Here is a 21984-nt window from a genome sequence, read left to right on the forward strand (position 1 = left end):
GTCCTCTGCATAATCCGTCTAAAGTGAACGGTTCCAAAGTTATGGAGGTAGTATAGTATAATTGGTCCAAAAAGGCCTAACCCAGACATTAAAAGTAAAAGTTTTCCTCCAACACCAAATTGTTCTCTATATGGTCCAGATATTATTCAGTAAAAAGTTACACCATTTTGAGCGTCCGGTTTGGGGGGTAAATAGGGGAGAAATCGGTAAATTAGTAGTTTTTTGTTTTTCGTCAATATTTCTAAAAATATGCTTTAATGTTCTATACAAAAATGTTCTACATTAAATTTAAAACAAAAAAGGTCCTATACATAATTGTTATAAAATCAACGATTCCACAGTTACGGAGGGTGAAAAGTGGAGGTTTTCGATACTTTTTATATTTTTTGAGCAATTTATAATATTTTTACTGATTGAAAGAAATTTTCTTTAACAGGATTTGCTATTTCAGTGGCCGATGGTATGTTAGTGATCAGCCCTTGAAGAAACGTCAACCTCACCACCCAAAATCATCTTCAACTGCCCAAGGAATATAAAAAGTATCGAAAATCTCCACTTTTCACCCTCCGTAACTCTGGAACCGTTGATTTTATAACAATTAAGGATAGGACCATTTTTGTTTTAAATTTTATGTAGAACGTTTTTGTATATAACATTGTTTACGCTTAAACATAGTTTAAGAAATATTGACGAAAAACGTAAATAAATAACTAATTTACCGACTTCTCCCCCATCTCCCCCCCCCAAACCGGACGCTCAAAATGGTGTAACTTTTTACTGAACAATATGTGAATCATATAGAACAATTTGGTGTTGGAGGAAAACTTTTACTTTGGATGTCTAGGTTAGGCCTTTTTTTGGACCAATTATACTATACTACCTCCGTAACTTTGGAATCGTTCATTTTAGAAGGATTATGTATAGGGGCATTTTTTATTTCAAATTTATTGTAGAACATTTTTGTATAAAAGGTTGTTCATGCTAAACCTCATAGTTTTAGAAATATTGACGAAAAACGTAAAAAACTACGAATTTCCGACTTCTCCCCCCTCTCTCCCCCCCCCAAACCCGACGCTCAAAAAGGTGTGACTTTTTTCTGAACATTATATGGACGATATAGAACAATTTGGTATTGGAGGATAACTTTCACTTTGGATGTCTGGGTTGTCATTTTTTTAATCAATTCTATCATACTATTAATGATCATAGAAAAAGTTAAAGTAACCTATATTTTAATAAATAAATTATTTTTATTAAATAATAATTTATTGAACATAATTTATTCATTAAAATATACCTTAACTTTTTCTATGATTAAAAATGATAGTATCATTACAAAAAATGGATTTTTGAGAAAATAATATTTTTTCAAAAATTGTTAAAAAAATTAGACTGTTTATTAATTAATAAATGTCTAGACCCTAGACAAATTGCATATTTGTAATTTACACAAAAGTACATACAAATTAAAAGAAGAAATATCAAAATTCATTGAGTAGATCCCAAGATATAGAAAATGGTAGTAGTTTAGTTGCTTTTTTAGTTTTTGAACTCGTGCATTTTTCGGCTCCCGCCAGGTAGCTGACAACTGTTTTAATTGCTGACCTATAGGATGAAAACCTACATGTTTTCTACCTAGAGTTCGCGTTCGTTTTTTAGTTATTAACAATTTAGTGCAATCAACGCAGAAGCTCCCCCTTCACTTACTATGACTAATCATCATTTGAACTACATTTTTAAAAATTCGAGTAAAATATCATCTTTCCGAATACCTATGTAAGAAGATGTTTTGTAAATGTGTATAAACTAGTATTTTTTACTATATTGAATAATTTTTTATCTTTTCTTAACACATTTTAATAGGATCACTTTTCTACTTTCATTTGGCATACGCAGAATTGTCCTATCTTCATTATTTTCTGTCATTTGTTCTTGCAAAACAAAGGTCTCTGGGATAAACAAATAGAATACCTAACTTTTAAACTAATTAATGGATCGGTCTCAAATTTTGGGAGTTTGTTATGTACCCTAATACCCAACTTTGAGTAAAGCAGCGAAACACTACAGTTCTAAGTTAGTTTTAGGAAAAGTTATTAATAAATAACGATTTTCAGTTATTTTGCAGTTTACGAAGCAACCAATTAACTTTTTGACTTTCAAAAATCGTCATTGTGAAGGTTTTTCAATGTTCTAAAAAAATAAAATTTGTAATTTTATGTCAACTATTTAGCTTTTTAATTGAGTGCAAAAAATGGAAAAAATCGCACTGATTGCACCAAATTGTTAATAATTAAAAAACACGATCTCTAGACAGGAAACATGAAGGTTTTCAATGTTTTCATCCTATAGGTCAAGTCCACAATAACTAAAAAAGTAGTCAGATACCTTGATATTAATTTCATTTTCCCGAACATGGTCTATTTCTTGCTTATTTCCCTGACTGGAGTATTATATCAGTGCGACGACACGAATGTTATCTCCTTGTAATAATACAGTTTGAAAATCCCAACTCTAACTCGATTTCCTACTGGTAATCTTTAGTTTCTGTTCTGAAACACTCCCTGTTTCACAAATGATTTGACTAACCTTTTTGTTTCTTCTCTACTTCTTTTCCCGGACTGCGTCTTCCTCGATTCTCCCACACGTACTCTTAGGATGTTGCGAAAGGTCCTTCTCGTCCAAACTGCTTCACAAACAAACAAACAGGACTCGCTCGAATTCTCGACTCAGTTTTCTCTCTTCTCGATATCTTGTGCAAATAGATACCAATCGGCTACTTGTTCTAGACAGAAACAGGAATCTTCCTCGGTCCCAGGAAAATTAACTTCTCAATTAGGTCAACGATTTCGTTTCAACTTGATTCTGCTCGCAAAGGCCAATTTCACCACTTTACACTGACTTCTCACTTTTCAAAAACTGGACTGCTTTCTCCAGATATTCATTACACAGTGCCTATTTTTTTCTCGTCAAAATCAGACGCAACACTCTCATCCCTTCTATCCATCATTTTTCACCAATCACAAAACATCCTTTCTACCCACTACACCCATATTATCATTTCTTAAGAACCAATTTAATTTGTATACAACTTTCCAATTTGTTAAATTCTGGAAGACATCAAATTACTTCCGTTGTTTCAAAATGCTAAACAAAAAGCCTCAGATTCTAAACTCAATAAATTTGTTTATCGCTTAACCTTCTTCGAATTGTTTATAAAATGTCTTATTGTCCATTGCAAATCGAAATAAAACTGTATTGTCTAATCCTAATCTGACCGCACCAAGTCCGTTCAAAAACCCATTAAGAAAACCACCTTCTTAACGATTTCACTGTCTACGAAAACACTGATTAATTATTAATGTAAATTATCCTATTACAATTTTTGGTCATATACAGGGCGATGAAAATCTATGTGGTCTCTGATATAAATTTATTTTCTAAATTTTTCCCATAAAAAATTATACAACAATATTATGTACATACGTTTTAGTTACAAGGAATACCTGCACAATAAACAAATATATTGTATGTATTTCTGCATAAACAAAATAAAAATCCGCGGTCATATTTTGCCCATATTGTCATTTAAATCCAAAAATTCGGTCCGCGATCATATTTTTAATTTTATAATTTTTTTGCGTTCGGATTAGCGAACGTTCGGATTACCAGGGTTCGGATTATCGACGCTCTATTGTATTTTGTTAAACTTGAATATTTTATTTTCTAGTGATATTAACCCAATACAAATTGTTATAATTCATTAGTCATTGTTTTATAGTGTCATTATAGTTCAACAAAAATATTTTGTGTCGTTAATAAAGATTTACCTATTGACATAATTTGCGATAGTGAGGTTATATAGGACATACCGTATCCGTACATTTTGCAGTCAATTCGGATTTATCAGAGCTAAAAAGTTTATGTAATATGTACAAAACTTATAAAAATGTAAATATTATTATTATATCATGTGTGTATAAGTGTATACTGCCATATCCTTTGTATATATGAAAAAAGTTAACCTCACTTCATTCTTCTAACAGCATTAATCAATTTTATTCTTTAATCTAAGTTTTTTTGGGAACGAAGAAAATACATGTATATCACATCACTATTTCTCCATGTATTTTTACAGTGAACAACACAACAAATAGCGTGATATGGCATTTTTTTTAATATCCCATTTAAACATACACTAAATCGTCCTTACAAGCATTTCAACCAACCGCCACCATGACCTGGTCGGTCAATTTTACTTTGACAGTTTGTTAACGCTCAGAGCGAATACAGTAACTCTTCTCCTTCGATTGTGACCGTCAAAATTGGTTTAACGAGTTTCAACGTGGTCGCATGTCGGTTTTTGTTAAGTCACGGCCCAGATGCCCCGTAAAACGGTTGCCACAGAAGATAACGTGAAAAAAATCCACGATCTCGTATGGGCAGAACGCCAACTCTAAGTGCGCGAGCTAGTTGAGACAATAGGCATCGCAAAAGATCGCGTGGGTCTTATCCTGCATGGAATTTTGGGCATGAGAAAGCTGTCGGCCTGATGGATGCCACGTTTGCTCACTCAGGACAACGAGCGCAATCACGAGACCACTTCAGAGCAGTGTCTTAGGCTGTTTATGCATGCGTAATCCGAAGGAGTTTTTACGTTGTTTCATAACCGTAAATGAAACACGGATCCACTGGTACAGTTTGTCAAACGTAGAAAAGAGTTTGAAAATTTCACAATCGCCATAACGCTACATAGCGATTGTAAGATTTTCAAACTCTTTCCTACGTTTGACAAACTGTACACGCGAGACTAAAAAACAGTCGATACAGTGTACGTTACCCTGCGAAAGTCCTCCAATATCAAATTCCTGTAAAATAGCAAAACGGACACAAGGCTTTACTATGCCGAATTGTTGGGCCGATGCGACGCCGAATTGCAGAAAATACAGGCCCAATTGGGGAAGAAAAAAGAGACCTTTCACCATGACAACGCATCGGCTCACACGTCCGCCGTCGCCATGGCCAAGTTGGGTGAATTGGGCTATGAACTGTTGTCCCTTCCACCGTATTGTCCAGATTTGGACCTCTACGACTTCTTTTTGTTTTCCCACTTAAAAAGTCACTCGCCAGTCAAAAATTTAAGTCGAATGATGAGCTCGTCACCACCACGGAAGCTTACTTCGCAGACCTCAAGAAAATTTATTTTTCAGACGGGTTAAATAACTTGGAGCATCGCTGGGTCCAGTGTATCAAGCTAAAAGAAGACTACGTTCAAAAATTAATTATCACTATTCCAAATGGGGCAAACATTCCTAATCGAGCAGCGAAACGAACTGGACGTGTTTACACTCAGTTTTTCAGTTCTGTAATTAAAGGCTATTAATAAACAATTATAAACAATTAAAAATACATCTTTTCCAAACCGTTGAAGTGAAGGATGTTTTTTTATCGAGTAATTAATAATATCGAAAGTGATTAGTGATAAACTGAGTAAGTAGTTAATTTTTATTTAATAAATATTTGTTAAATCATTATTTATTCTACTGAGAATGATAATCAGAATAGTCAAATGGATGGGTACACGCAGCAGTCTACCTCGAACGAGGCGCTGCTAGTTCAACAAAACCAAGCTTTGTTCAACGAAAATCAAGCCCGCAGTCAAAATGAGCAGGCGTTGTATAATGCTTGGATGAGTGAAAAACAATTAAGAGAAAAATTAGAAGTCACTATTAAACAGCTTCAAATACAAGTTGAGATAATTCAAAATAAAATAGAACCAGTTGAGGAGACTACTAAAAAAGACCAAACCGAATATCATACAGATGATGAAGAACTAAGCAGAGAGACAGAATGGATTAGGGTTAGAAACTCAAAAAAAAAGAAAAGCTAGCAACTCACCGCAGGTACAATCCCCTGAAACGAGTACCAAAAGTAACAAACTGCAACCGGTTAATATAAAACCTCCACCAATTATAATTAATAAAGTACAAAAATATGACGAATTGTCAGATTATCTACATAAAAACAAGATACAATTCCAGGCAACCATGTTGGCTGGAGGGAATATGAAAATCAATGTCACTGACTCAGATGCATACAGGAGTCTAACTGAAGTCTTAAACAATACGGAAATGGAATGGTTTTCATTTGAAAACAAACAGTCAAGACCTGTCAAGGTAGTTGCAAGAAACTTACACCAGTCATGCAAAGCTGCACAAATTGTAAAAGACCTAAAGAACAAAGGCTTCAAAATACTGGAGGTAAATCAAATACTAACCGGGAAAGATAAAACGCCACTTCCGCTTTTTACTTTATCCTTTGATAAAGATGAAGATATAAAAAAAATATATGCCATTAATGAAATATTAAATATGAGAGTACAAATAGAGGCTTTCAGAAAACCTAAATTACTGCCCCAATGCAAGCGCTGCCAGGAATATGGACACACACACAGAATTACTGCAAAAGGGAACCAAGATGTGTCAAATGCATTGGAAAACATCTAACAAAAGACTGTAAAAAACCCAAAAATATAGCTCCAAAAAGTGTTCACTGCGGCAATGACCATCCAGCTAATTATAGAGGATGTAGCACTGCAAAAGCTCTGCAAACACTAAGAAATAAAAATATAAATAACAAGGCTCCTGAGAGCAGATTAAATATAGAAAATATGGAAGATAGACACCAAACTTTAAGAAGAGCTGGAGTATCTTATGCTCAAGTAGCACAACCAGAAACTGAAAATAATACAGACACAGTAACTGAAATGCTGCAAAAAATAATGGAGAAAATGAGCAAACAAGAAGAATTTAACAAAAAAGTACTTGAAAGGCTGGACAGACTTGAAAATATCAGAAGCCGATCATAATAAGACTATAATGCCCCCGGACCTTAGGATACTCCAATGGAATACAAATGGACTCTTACAACACCAGCAAGAGTTATTAGTAACCCTACAAACACAAAAAATAGACATATGCCTAATTGCAGAAACACATCTAACTAGACAATCATTTATTAAGCTGCAAGGTTATCAAATCTATCATGCCATACATCCACAAAATTCAGCCAGAGGCGGAGCTGCTGTCGCTGTTAAAAATAGTATTCTCCACTGGGAACGTGAAAAAATTGAAACCGAAGAAATACAATGTGCCTCTATCAGTGTTAAAACTAAGAAATACACACTTAACATTGCAGCTGCATATTTCCCTCCTAGACATAACCTCAAAAGAGAAGACTATGCTAACTTCTTGTCAACCTTGGGTGAAAAATACATAATTGGCGCAGACTTTAATGCAAAAAATACCTGTTGGGGCTCCAGACTCTCAACACCTAAAGGTAAAGAATTGCAGCATGTTGTGACCGGACACAATTGTAGATGGCACTCTACTGGGAAACCCACTTACTGGCCAAGTGATGCAAACAGAATCCCAGACCTCCTAGATTTTTTCATATCCAGAGGTGTAGCAACAAATTTTATAAAAGTAGAGGATGTAGAGGAGCTTATATCTGACCACTCTCCAATTCTACTAACAATTAGTGATCAAATTGTTACCACTGAAATGAAACCCGCGTTGACCAATAAGTTTACGGACTGGGTAAACTTCCAATCAGAAATTAATGAGAAAATTGAGTTCAGTGGATTTATTCAAACGACAGAACAATTGGAACAAGAAACCGATCTATTTATGATAAACATCCAGCAGGCAGCGTGGAACAACACACCTATAATCCAAAGAAAAACAGTAGGAAACAATTACCCCAAAGAAATTAGAGACTTGATACAGGAAAAAAGAAAGGCTCGGAAGATATGGCAAAGAACTCGAATTAAAGAAAATAAAAATAAGCTTAATAGGCTCACACAACAGCTGCAAAGGGAAATCTCGAAAATTAAAAACGAATCAATCAATAAGTACCTGAGAGAACTAACTGATGATGAATGCACCGATTACTCCCTTTGGAAGGCAGCCAAAAAGATAAATAAGCCAGTTCAGCATGTACCTCCTCTACGAAAAGAAAACAGAACATGGGCAAGAAATCCCAAAGAGAAAGTGGATGCGTTCGCTGATTATTTAGAAAACATATTTCAGCCAAACCCTGGGGAAACTCATGTAGACGATGAACCAGTAGCTTTTGATTCTGTTAACATACAACTGACTACTACAAAAGAAGTTCAAAAATTAATCAAAAACATCAATACAAAAAAAGCGCCTGGGTTTGACCTGATCAATGGTGAGATACTAAAAAAATTACCTAGAAAAGCCATAGTAAAGCTTACTACACTAATAAATGCATCCTTTAGGCTTAGATATGTTCCCATCCTTTGGAAAACTGCAGAGGTTATAATGATACCAAAAGTAGGACAAGATAACCATGAATTAACATCATACAGGCCAATCTCCTTACTATCCATAATCTCAAAGGTGTTTGAAAAATTACTACTACGAAGAATGAACCATATAATTGAACAAAAAAATATTATTCCAACTCATCAATTTGGATTTCGTGATAAACACTCCACAATTGACCAGATCCATCGAATAGTAACTGAAATAGAAAAAGCACTGGAAGGGGACAAAATTTGTTCGGCAGTATTCCTGGATATCGCAAAAGCATTTGACAAAGTATGGCACGACGGTCTGTTAATGAAGCTAAAGAAAATATTTCCTATGCAACTCGTTGAAATATTGAAGTCATACCTACACCAGCGAACATTTAGAGTTAAAATGGAAAACGAGTACTCTGAGTTAAAGCAAATAAATGCAGGGGTTCCACAAGGTAGCGTTCTTGGACCAATACTATACCTTTTGTACACATCTGACATTCCGGAGAGGGAAAACATCCAACTGGCCACATTTGCTGATGATACAGCAGTCATGACAATAGGAGCAACTATAGAGGAATCTACGATTAACTTACAAAATGCAATTAATGGCATAGAAGGCTGGTCCAAAAAATGGCGTATAAAGTTTAATGAACAGAAGTCAGTTCATATTAACTTCACTAACAAGAAAATCAATAATCTTCCAATTATCCTAAACAACAACGTTGTTCCTAATAAAAAAACAGCGAAATACCTGGGTTTAAATCTCGACGTCAAACTAAAATGGAAGGAGCACGTTAAAAAGAAAACTGAACAGATGAAGATAAAGTACAAAAATATGTATTGGCTAATAGGTAGGTACTCTCAACTTTCCATCCAGAACAAAGTACTAATTTACAAACAGATATTGAAACCGGTGTGGACATATGGCCTACAATTATGGGGCTGTACCAAAAAAAGTAATTACCGAAATTTAGAAACGCTCCAGAACCGAATATTAAGGAATATTGTATGTGCTCCTTGGTATGTTCGGAACGACGATTTGCGTAGAGATCTTAAAATCGAATCTATTCCAAATGAAATCAAGAAAGTCGCCAGGAGACATGAAGACAGGCTCCATAAGCATCCCAACCATGAAGCACTTCAGCTTCTTGTCAACGAACCCCAGATGCGAAGGCTCAAGAGGACTAAACCGTTCGAGCTCGTGTAATGTGTGAAGTTGTGCCGGGCTTAGTTAGTGTTGTGCATTGTATTGTAGCCATAACAAATACGTGAGCAATTAGTGAAAAGCAGAGTCAGTGCTGTGCTGTGTAGCCACAACAAAGAAGTGGACATTTCATGTAAAAAAAAGCTAGGATGGACCAGGTGACATCTAGTTTACAAACATTTTTTAGGGAAATTAGGTTAAAGAAAAAATACTGATTAATCTTGTAGATTAGGTGTATTTATATTGTTTAAATAAAAAAAAAAAAAAACTATTCCAAAATTTTGGGTTTCCTTTCGTAGGCTAAGGCCCGGCGCGAATTGAATCTAAGCGAGACACAACCTGCACCGGCGAACTGCGTAGACAGTTTTGCGCATCCTACTATCAGTGCATGAGTTCGTAGGTCTCGCTTGGGAGCGTTTGTGATCGGCGTACAGTTTTCTTGGGCCGTGGGACGCGTGACTCACCGCCAGATGTTTAGTTTTACTTGTTTTTGTTTGCGAGATGGACGTATCTGTAATGAATACGGATGGTACCTAAGTACAATTTATTATGATAAATAAAAATAGCATAATCAACACCCCCAACGAGTGAAAACTGCGTTGTCTTTGTCATTAAATTCTGATAACTTTTGGTAGACTAAATAAGCGGCGATACGAAATTAATAATCAAAGTTATGCCTTTACAAAAATACATTATTAGAAAAATAAGTGAAAAATAATTCATGTTACTTAAAACCGTGATCGATAAAAATATCGTATTACCCTCAAAGTCAACTTGTCGGCATAATACATTTTTGTTTATTATATATTACATTTTTGTTTATGCTTAAAAATTAAAAACGAAATATGCAGGTAGTGTTATTTTTTATGACCGATCAGTAGCAGAGGGATTATGAATTATCACCTGCAGTAATTGTAAATGGTTGCGATCCTGCAGTAATTGTAAATGATTGTGGTCCGAGCAGTAAATTGAGAAACATGAGATATGACCGAGCAGTAGGGGAGAGATTATTTTAAATATGTAGGTATTATGTACAGAAATAAAATACTTTGTGTAAGATATCTGTTTAAGCACCAGCTTATGATCAAATTCGATGTTTTCGAAAGTCATACCGCTACGACTACTAGGGACGTGTAAGATATTTTTAAAACGTTACTACTTATAAGTACGGAAATACCGATTTTAAGTTGCCTACTCAATTCAGTACAAGGATCAGATACATCAGTATTTTGTAATCAGTATTTGTACTCAGTACCACTGAGAACCGGTATCAAAAGTAACCGTTACATGTCCGCACTGATTTTGCCCGTCTCTATTCGCCACGTCGATAGCCAACGGTTGGGGAGCGTTCAAGTATTACGTAATGCGATTTTTGAAGATTTTTCACTCCCCCCTCCCCCCTACGTAACGCACTGTAATGGGCGTTTAACTATTGCGTAACGCAATTTTTGAAGATTTTTTACCCCCCCCCCAACCTGCGTTACGTAATACTTGAACAATCCCTTGGGTTGGGTTGTGTTCAATATGCGCTGAGATAGAAAAATAAATGCACGGGTCACCCGACCCGCCGGCGCAGGTTGTGTCTCGTTTAGGTTCAATTTGAGCCGGGCCTACGTACTTATCAGACCGCCCTAGCATGCGAAGCAACAAGAACTCAGGAAGCCTGAAGTTACTGTAAATCACTGGGCGATGTTAGAAAAACCTTTAATTTCGACAATACGTCTACAGTTTACCCTTGCAAAAGATCATGTTTTAAACTCTTTTCAATTCGAGCTCCTTCATTCTTCCCAACGAGAGGTGAAACCTAGATACACGTGTAAGAAACGGTGAAAAACGTGTAATAAATTTCGCCTGTTAAATGAAACTGTACAATTAAAAGTAATGTGAAATAGTATACTTACAAATAATTATAAAATGGACGATTCCTAGTTGCAATAGGACGCAAATCCACGAAACCTGTAGGTGCGAAAACAATCTTCTCCTCATCTTTACAATCAAAATACTTTTCCCTAACATCAGTACCCTGCACTTCTTTAATATGAATCACGTTCTCACAATCGATCTCTACATTATCGATTTTCTGTGCAACTGTTGTCAAGATTTCCTCATGCGAAACTCTGACAAGTGACGGCTCGGTTTTGAGGTTAGATTCTTCGAGCGCATCGACGCCATCTTCTACTCCTTCCGAATCTTCTGGTAGAGCCTGCTCTACATTTTCGGTGTTAATGTTGTACAATTTGGACAAGTCGTTGGTTTTGATCGTTCCTTCTTCATGGTGTGTCTTTTTAAAAAATCTAAATTTGTGTTTAAAGCTATGGGGCGTAACGGAGAGGAATTTTTCGTCTTTCTTGTCTTTTTCTAACGATGGAGTGTCTTCGTCACTAGACATTTCAACACCTAAAAAAATGAACTAAATGAACATGGAACATTCGTATATTACGAGACAATAAGAAAAACATTTAATCATTCGTTTTCGTTTAATAGTCTAAGATCCGAATAGAAGGTCGAATGTACTCATCTGCTTGCCGGATGAAACATTTTTTTTATTAAATTTCATACATAGACAAACACGACCAGCATGGGTTGCCTATCAAAATCGTGTCATAGCTATCCTTAAGGAGGACCGTAGGGGTTGAAATCAAGATTTCAAGCTTATTTTTGTGATTTTTTTTAAAGTATGAGAGAATAACTTTATTTTTAAATTAAATAAGCGTATTCAGTATCATTCAAAGAATACTAAAAAAAAAATTCAACGAAAAATATTGAAAAATAAGCCAACGGTGGCAAATTTTTAAAGACACCTCGAAAAAAAAAATCGATTTTGCGGTGGACATCCGAACTTATCGTTGGATCATGGTAAACAAAAATTTCAGAAAGATTTTAATAGCTTATAAGTTTATCGAGATATGTCTGTCGAGTTTTTTTAGTTATAAAGATTTTTGACTTTTTGGTATCACTCAAAAATCAAAACAACGAAATTTTTTGCACAAAAAATGGCGAAAATCAACATATTAATTATTGTTAAATAAAAAATAAGCATAAAACAAAAAATATATCGACAGGGTTACCTCACCAAATGTCTAATGAATATATACACAAAATTTTAGGCGGATCGGCGTAGTAGTTTTTGAGTTACAATGTCCACCGCCTTTGAAAAAAGCAATTTCGAGAAATAAGCGTTTGAAGTTTTATTAACTTTTGTTTTTAAGTTCTTTTTGTGTATCAAATGGTGAAGTGATGCACACCGGAATATGTTTTTGAATAGTGGACATAGCTAGAATAGTAGACACTGGGCAAAGCGTGTCGAAGGTAGGGATATTCAACATGCTGTATTTCCGGTACTTTTGCTCCGATTAATCTGAAATTTTCAGATAGTATCCTTCTTGAAGTTATGTACTTTTATTTAAAATAATAAAAAATTCAAAATTTCAAAATTTTAAAACCAAACTCCCCCTTTAATTAAAACTTAGAATAGAAACTAAGACTCAGATATAGAATAATATTTATTTTACCAATTTTTGAATAAATAAGAAATAAAAATAAAAATTTATTACTCAGAAATGCTTTGAATATTTTCATATGTTTTATTTGTTTAATTTTTATCTATTTAATTGAAAAGAAAAACTTCAAGAGTACTCTCAGAAATTTCAGATTTATCCGAGCAAAATTACCGGATATACAGCATGTTCCCTACGAGAATATCCCTACCTTTGAATCTCTTTCAGCAGGTTCGCGCCAACGCTCTTGAGCGTAGTGAAAAACGCTCAGGAGCTGTTCCCATTCTATTTTGTAAATTACTCCGCGATTCAAAAACATATTTCGGTGTGCATCACTTTTCGATTTGACAGACACAAAAGAAATTGAAAATAAGAGTTGACAAAACAACGCGTTTTTTTCTAAACTGCGCTTTTCAAGGCGTTGGACATTGTAACTCAAAAACTACTTGACCTGAAATTTTGTATAATATATTTTCTTTAGACATTTCGTGAAGTAACGCTATTGAGAGAATTTTTGTTTTCTGCTTATATTTTGTTTAACAATAATAAATAATATGTTGATTTTCACCCTTTTTTCTGTAAAAAATTTCGTTGTTTTGACTTTTGAGTGATACTAAAAAGTCAAAGATCATTAAAACTAAAATAAACTTAACAGCGCTACCTCGAGAAACTAAGCTAATAAAATCTTTTTAAATTTTTGTCTACCATGACCCAATGATCAATTCTGATGTCCACCGCAAAATTCATTGCTTTTTTAAGGTGTCTAAATTTTCAATATTTTTCCTTGATTTTTTTTAATATTCTTTGAATTATACTTAATATGCTTATTTAATTTAAAAACAAAATTATTCTCTCATACTTTCAAAAAAAAAATTCACAAAAATGTGCTTGAAATGTTGACTTCAACCGCTACGGCCCTCCCTTAAGGATAGCTATGAGACGATTTTGATAGGCAACCCATGCTGGTCGTGTTTGTCTATGCTAAAATTTAATAAAAAAAATGTTTCATCCGGCAAGCAGATCGGTACATTTTGACCTCCTATTCGGATCCCGTACTATAAAATGTGCTGGGTACAAGGCATGACAAAAAAAAATGATGGAACTGCTTAAGATGATTCAAAAGATATTGTTAGAAGCAATGACTCAGATTTGTATGGTCGGACTTGGATTTCGCCAATATCACAAATATGGTACATCAAATTCTGATTATTGTGTGTGTTTCTGCATTATTTATATGTGATTTATGTGGTTCTGTGTCTAGTGTCTGGGAGTGTTAGTATTGTGATTCTGTGTTGCATATGTATTGTGCAAGATAGAAGACGTGCATCTCACATTTTGTCATCCGCTATTGTTAGTATATTCTTGGTGTTCACTTATTCTTTAAGTATTGGCACCCAAAACCTGCTGTATTCTGCTGATGGGTTTGCTACACATTCTTCTTCATTTCGTAGGATGAGGGCTGCTCCTTTGATTTTTCTCTTTTATTTCCTTCATGATTATTTATGCATCTTTCCATTGTACTCATATACTCAGTTCATTCTCCCAGACATGTTTGCATATCTGTGATTTGTCAAAATCTCTGTTTTTGATGTATGTTTCATCCTCGTTTATCCTGCTGCTTACTAGTGTTGCAGTTTCTCACACATAGAAATTTTTGCATTCACAGGGTAGTTTGTATATACAGTCCTTTGACCTCTTTTGTGTGTTGCTGGGTTTGGTTTTGTAAGGATAGATCTGAGTATATTGGCTGTTTTAGATGTTGTTCATCAAAAGTTAAACATTAAACATTAAAAAAGAAAATATTTAATCATTACACGATAGAACAAAAAACACCTGTTCCAATGAAAAGGCATTATCATTTATAAACAAAGAATTCCACAAGATAGAAAACAACACATCACACGCAGTCCAGCAACACCTACAAGAAGGGACTCAAAGATCACAACAATACTATATGTAAAGGGCTTACCGGAAAAAAATAATAACGATAGGAAACAAGTACAACATTACAACAATATTTAAAACAACCAACACACTCAGATATATCCTATCTAAAACCAAACCCAACAACTAGAGCTTCACGATACGATACAATATCGAAACTCTTTAAGTATTGAGTATTGGTTATGCCAATGAAGTATCGTATCGTGTATCGATATCGGCAATACTTCCTTATAAAAATATCGTATTGATATTGATTTCGATACGATATCGATACAATACTCGATAAAATATCAACATAAAAAGGATTAAATTAATAAAAAAAAACGATTCCTTATTCATTTATTACTTATCATTATTAAAAAAATCTCTTAAAATATACAAGAAATATTATCCCTTAAGGAACTCTTCATCCATCTGTTCACAAAAGACACAAATGAGTTCTTTGATACATTTATCTTTAAAGAGCATCAATCTTTTATTCGTTAGTACCAGAGCTGCTTCAGAAAAAAACCGCTCGACTGGTACGGACGTCGCTTGGACACACAAAATATCCCTAGCCAACCGAGATAAAACGGGGAAAACACTACTATATGATTTCCACCATAATATTTTTTTCTTCTCGATATTGATATTCTCAATAATATCGAGGCAAGCGTATCGACAATACACGAGTATTGTATTGATTTCAGATAATGAGTATCGTATCGATATTATTATTACTAAGGTATGTATTGTATCGTTATCATATTGAGTTTCGATACGATATTTCGATATTTTTATCGAATATACCAACCACACACAAGAGAGGTCAAAAAACTGCATCTACAAAATACTTTGCGAATGCAACGATTTCTATGTGGAAGAAACTGCAAGACAGAAAAAGAGAAAATCAAAGAAGCAGCTCTCATCCTACTAAATGAAGAAAAATATTATATCATACACAATACATATATGCAACACACAATACACAATAAAATAGTAACACTCCCAGACACAGCACAAAGCACATAGAAATAATGCAGAAACACACAGAATAATCAGAATTTGATGTACCCTAGGGCACTCCACTCCACCATCCACTCTTACATCTTTTCAGCCAAAGAATGACTGTTGCCTACAGCACCACGGCAAAGTATGTCAACTTCAATTGATAAGACATACGCTCCTGAACACATTGGCAGGTATATACTCTTGTTACCACAATTTTTCATAATATTTTTCGAAAACGATTTCCGGAGTGGAAATCGAAACGTCATTCTTTTTAGGTAAAAATGTAATTATCATTACAATCAACTGTGGCTAAGCCTATATAAACCCAATATTTAATCAAGCTTTGTACCTCTAAAAATATTGAAAGCTTCACTGAGTTACTCACGAACTAAAAGAACTAAATATTTTCAAAGGAACTGTTGATTTACCATAGAAAAACACTCAGTCAGCACAAGAGTATATACCGCCGCCGCCGCCTACGAAAAGTATAGCTCCGAAAAATGCCGTTAAGAGTAGAACTTTCAATGAACGCCGCGAAAAATATTATTTACGATTATATGATTGTGAAAATTATAATCCCTAATAAAGTGTTAGCGAAACAATTTATTTTTTGAGGAGTATCGGCAAAAACATCATTTCTGTTTGTGGGTCCACGAAAATTATAATTAGTAAACAGTTCTCAGAAATAATTGTTTTCAAAAACAAAAGATGTAGATCTTTGAAACACACTCAGTGATCAAAAGATCCAAGGTTAATGGTTTAACGACCACTCGTACGAAATCAAACAGATGAAATAGAGAATGTGGAAAAATCCCCTTACGAACAATTCACACATCCACCATTTCGGGCTGGGAAAAATTTTTTGAATAGAATCAAAGATCCAAACACCAGTTCTTAGAAATGTGTTTCGCCCTCTTCAACCTCTCTGGGCTCATCAGTAAAGATGAGAGGTTGAATATCTTTAGACACATTCCAGAAATTTAACATTAATCCAACACATTAGCAAACACAGAAACAGAAAAGGAAATACAGATTATATTCCTACCCTTAAGAGATCTGTTATCTCACCCCCAGGAGAGACTTCTCCTAAATTTTAGGAGCGATTCCAATGTTTTTAATCCAATTTTATCATACCAATTGCGGTACATACTAACATAGGCGCCCATACCCATGGGCAGTGGGGGACGGGAGCTTTTCGGTTGCTTTAAACTATAATATATTGTCATCCAAAGTATACAAAATGTAATGTGCAACATCTTCACGTCTGCCCCCCATATAAAAATATTTATATGGACGCCCATGCATACTAGTCTTTCAAAATCTTTAAAAAGATTTCAAACTCTAATCAAAAAGATTGCTCACAAATAATACATTTTGCAGTATAACGATTTGAAAGGAGTAAAATTGAGTACATTTGTTGTTCTTATAAATTGTAAAAGGCAGAGACAGTGCCGCGCCAGCACGTGGTAGCGCCTGTGTGCAAAATATTTAATGGCGCTCAAAAATAGGCAATTTTTTAAAAATCGTCTCATTAAATAAAACAATGTGAATAAAAATGAACAATTATTTATTGTAAACAACCAAACAATACATACATACATAATCGATGTTCCTCTTGTACCGGAAGGTGTCGAAATGTCTTCTTTATTCGTTATTATCTGCGAACTTAGGCCACTTTTTCCTGTCCCTAGCTAATTCATTGGTTTCCTGTCGTGATTTTCTTCTATTCTTCAATATTTCCATCACACTTGTATCCCAGGTTTTCCTTGGTTGACCTCTCCTGTTTTTCCCTATCGGCCTCGCTTCCCATGTCATTTTAACTTGTCTGTTGTCATCCATTCTAAATAAGTGTCCAGCTCATTTTAATTTCTTTTCATGAATTTTTTCCTTTAAGGTTTTTACTTTTAATTCTCTTTTAATATCATTTGCAATTTGTGTGTCCCCTTCTTATTTAAAATTATTCCAAGGTATTTAAATATCTCTACCTGTTCTATTTATTATTGCTTTGGATTTCAATATTTAGGTTAACTTCTTTGTTGGGTATTGCCATCACTTTTGTTTTTTCTTTTTTTCTTTTTCATATCTATGAATCCCAAATATACCATTTCATCTTTTAGTATTGCTTTTTCGATGATCTGCTGTAGAGTGAAGATATGGTCCTGGACGCTATGTGCTGGCCTAAAGCCACTTTGAATATCTGCTAATCTAGGCTCTACTAAATTTTGGAGCTTCCGTTCTAGGTTAATTTCGTAGACTTTTAATATGAACAGAGCAGCGATATGCCTCTACAATTTCCACATTCTCTCGAATCTTCTTTTTTGTGCATAGGCAGTATTACAGCCGTGTTCTAGTCACTCGGTATTTTTTAGTTTGCCATGTTAGGTTTAACAGTTCATAAAGTTCCTTTTTGCCCAATTCTCCCAGATATTGCAATAACTCGGCATCTAATCCATCTATACCTGAAACTTTACCTATTTTTAGTTGGTCTAAACTCTAAGACATCTTCCACTTCAGTCAATTGTATTTTATTGTCCCCAATTACATCTTGTTCTTCTGTGGTTGTTTTGCTAAAATTTGTTTTTTTTCCTTTCTGTTGTCTTGTCTTTGTTTAAAAGTTTCATAAAATATTTTTTCCATCTTTCTATAATGTGGTTTTCTTCAGTTATTATATTCCCATTCCGATCTTTAACCTACTGTAGCTTAATTTGTGGTTCCTTTCTCATATTTTTTAGGACTCTCTATTATTATAGGTTCTATTTTCTTCCATACTTTTCTCATGTAATCAAACAAAAATAACTAAAAATTCTCACACATGCAACAGGAAAATACAGTAAAGATTTAAGATTTTTATTTCAAACTGTCTGTATTCAAACTGTCTGCTTTTATTCCGGCACCGTAACGGTGTGGCTAGTTGAAAACTGGGCTCCACATACAGTTTCTCTGCAGTCTCATGTGCTGTAGTAATAACATCATTAAATTTGCTGTCTGTCCGAAACTCGAGCAAGAATTGTTTTAACTCTTGTAAAACATTTAAGGTAAGCTGCATATTAGTAATACCATATTAGTAAGGTAACTTCATACCATATGTGGACTGAGCATATGAATGTAAATGTTGATATATTTTATCTCCTAAATATTTTTTGGCTACATGTCTTTACAGGATTTTTCTTGTTTATGTAGATTGTAAATCAATACGTAATGTGCCTGCCTTTGAAGTTAAGATATTACAGGGTGGCAAGGTCGGTAAATGGGTAAGTGTTATTTTGACTCCCGTAAAATTTTTGTAATAACTCTAGTGGCGCCCCTTAATTGCTGGCGCCTGTGTGCGCCGCACACATTGCACACGTGGATGGCGCGGCCCTGGGCAGAGATTAAAGATCTACCAGAAACCAGTTCCAACACGAAAAATTTTCTGATTCAAATAATGATTTACTATTTTAATTTTTATTTTAATAGTGATTTTTTATCTGAGACTTTTCGCTTTTCTATAAGAGATGTCGCTGTAGCGACCCAAAAGTGGATTTAAAACTATTGTTAAAATTCCATATAGACAGTTTGGTTTCGTTTTGCTTCAGAGGTGTGCACGCAGCTCTACTGAGGAAACCTGTAAAACAGAAACAGCTGTTTAGAGATTGGGCATCGCCTCTGAATCGAAAGGAAACATAAACTGTCTTTTTTATTTTCCTTTACTTTTGTGGTGTTGGGTTAGGATAATTTAAATTTTGTATGAATCCGTGAATAGATAAATAAATATAGGCATAAATTATTTCGAGCAAACTCAAAGATTACTTGGTGAGTATATTAAAAAATACATATTCAGTTGCAATGAAAAACATTATTCTCTTGTCTTAATTTGTGAAAAATACTTGCCTTCTGTGGTAGAAACGATGCCACAAGTCTTCGATATACTACTCTCGGATAAATCTTCGGAATCCGAGACGCTAGAATTTTCCTTGCTGTCTGCGATCGTTTTTAGATCCGGTTTGTGGGAATCGGATTTCGGTCTGTGAAGCGGCGAACCTTCCTCATGGTTTCTTGACTTGATTTCTGTTATTTTTTCTTCGACACTCTTCGTAATTTTGCCCTAAAACGAAAAATATGTATAAGTATTTAATGGAACGGTGGTTTCCAATATTAATTAGATTTTTGTGGACATTCGACAATGAAAACTATTATTGTTACAATCATTTCTCCATCCAAACTGACCATAATATTTGTAGTAGTAATTCCATATTTAAATGAAATTCCATACATTCCATTTTTGTCCTTTTAAGCTTCAGAGATTTTCTTAAAGATCTCGTTTCCACTTTTCCAGTCTTTGTTCGAACTCTCTTTCAGTATTTCCAACTAACACCACATCATCCCCTGATACAATCTTAATTTCACAAGCAATGTATTAGTATTCCCCTCTCCTAACATTAGTTATTACTCCATCATAATCATACGACGGCGCGGCGGTCAGGTAAGTACTTCTAGTATAATACCTAATCTACGTGTCTAGTACGTTGAAACCGTTCTAGTAAACTTTAAAAAGTTTCTCTTTTTTGGTTGTCGTCTACAAGGGAATTGCTAATGATAAATTCTTATTGTTAGTAGCCAAGGGCGGATCCAGGGGGAGGGCATGGCCCCCGCCGAGAAAAAAATAGAAGTTTTTAGTTTCAAACACATATATTATGTACAAACCAGGGTATGAATATGTCTTCTGCACTAGAATTAAACAAAACCAGTAACAGAAGCTTCAATAATGGCTTATGATGTTTTGTAAATCAAAAAGTTGATAATTTTACAAAGTACCAATTGTTAGAACGACCTTGGCAACCATCAAAATCGTATCAATTTCCATATTGTGTACACGCAAAGAATAAAAAAGAAATGAAGCGTTACTTGGGTCATCAGCACTTAGAACAAAGGAGTTGGTTAGTACTTTTGCACATTCAAAAGGGATTGTTTTACGAGTATTGCATTTTATTTTTCTAATAAAAATATGGTCACAATAAAGGGATGACAATGACAGCCCAAAGCCTTGTCACGAAACTTTTAACATCTTTCGCCAAACTCATGGGCAAAGACGGAGCCATACAAACCCATGAAAAAACATCATACCACAAGGAGTGCTTTCAGGTGGGCCTGGATTTTCTATAAAGTGATCGTAGTCGCAAAAGTCAGTCATTCAACAGATAGACTCTCAGAGTTCTAAACAGATACAAGAAAATAGAGAAAGACTACGACCAATAGTAGAGTCTATATAGTTTTCTTAGGTCGACAAAATATTTCTATAAGAGGCCATCGTGATGATGGCCTTCTGCTTCTGGACGAAGATGCTGGACCTAGCAATGAGGGGAATTGTTAAGGTTTAAAATCACATCAGGAGATAAGGCTCTTAAACAACACCTATCCACAGCATCTTCCCGAGTAACATACATTAGCAGCCTAGTCAAAATCAATTGATAATATGTTGTGGTGAAGAAATAATTGAACAAATAATGAATCAGGTTCAAAGTGCAAATTATTACTCTGTCCTATTTGACGAAACGACCGACGTATCCCACGTGGAACAGCTTTCTCTAAATTTGAAATACATACAAAATAACAACATTCGTGAAAACTTTGTTAAGTTCATTGACGCTTATGGGGACATAAAAATAAATGAAAATCAAGAAAGAGTGAAAGAACAAGGTCTGACAGGAGAAGCATTGGGAAAAGTAGTATTAAACTTGTTGAAATAACTGCACTTGGATCCGAAGAAATGTGTAGAAATTGGTACTGGCTTTAATAATACTTTAATAAGTATAAGTTTTGAATGTCTTTATGACACTCAAAAGTGTATGAAAAGTGCCTGAAAACTCACCATTGTAACCGTAATTTTAAAAGATACCCCTGATACCCCTCCCCAAAAATAGTTCATGGCCCCTCCCGAAAATCGGTCCTGGATCCGCCCTTGCTAGTAGCATACTTTTGTTATACTCTCCTAGCAAAAAAACGATATTAATCAGTTCCTCTTTAAAAAAAAATGCATGTTAGTAATA

The 21984-nt window shown here is 34.7% G+C and overlaps 1 protein-coding gene across 8 annotated transcripts in view; it reads right to left on the reverse strand.

Moving 5' to 3' along the window:
• The window catches only part of LOC126879052 (testis-expressed protein 2), a 201675-nt gene that overhangs the window by 56529 nt on the left and 123162 nt on the right, over positions 1–21984 (reverse strand). For all 8 annotated transcript variants that reach the window (XM_050641946.1, XM_050641940.1, XM_050641938.1 and 5 more), the window contains 2 exons: positions 19829–20042; positions 11429–11924 (listed from right to left, as the gene is read on the reverse strand). In XM_050641946.1, the coding sequence (XP_050497903.1) occupies positions 11429–11916 (488 nt within the window). In that variant the 5' untranslated portion in view covers positions 11917–11924; positions 19829–20042. The remainder of the gene's footprint in view (positions 1–11428; positions 11925–19828; positions 20043–21984) is intronic.

Source organism: Diabrotica virgifera, chromosome 1 (genome assembly GCF_917563875.1).
Source record: "Diabrotica virgifera virgifera chromosome 1, PGI_DIABVI_V3a".
NCBI classification, from domain to species: Eukaryota; Metazoa; Arthropoda; class Insecta; order Coleoptera; family Chrysomelidae; genus Diabrotica; species Diabrotica virgifera.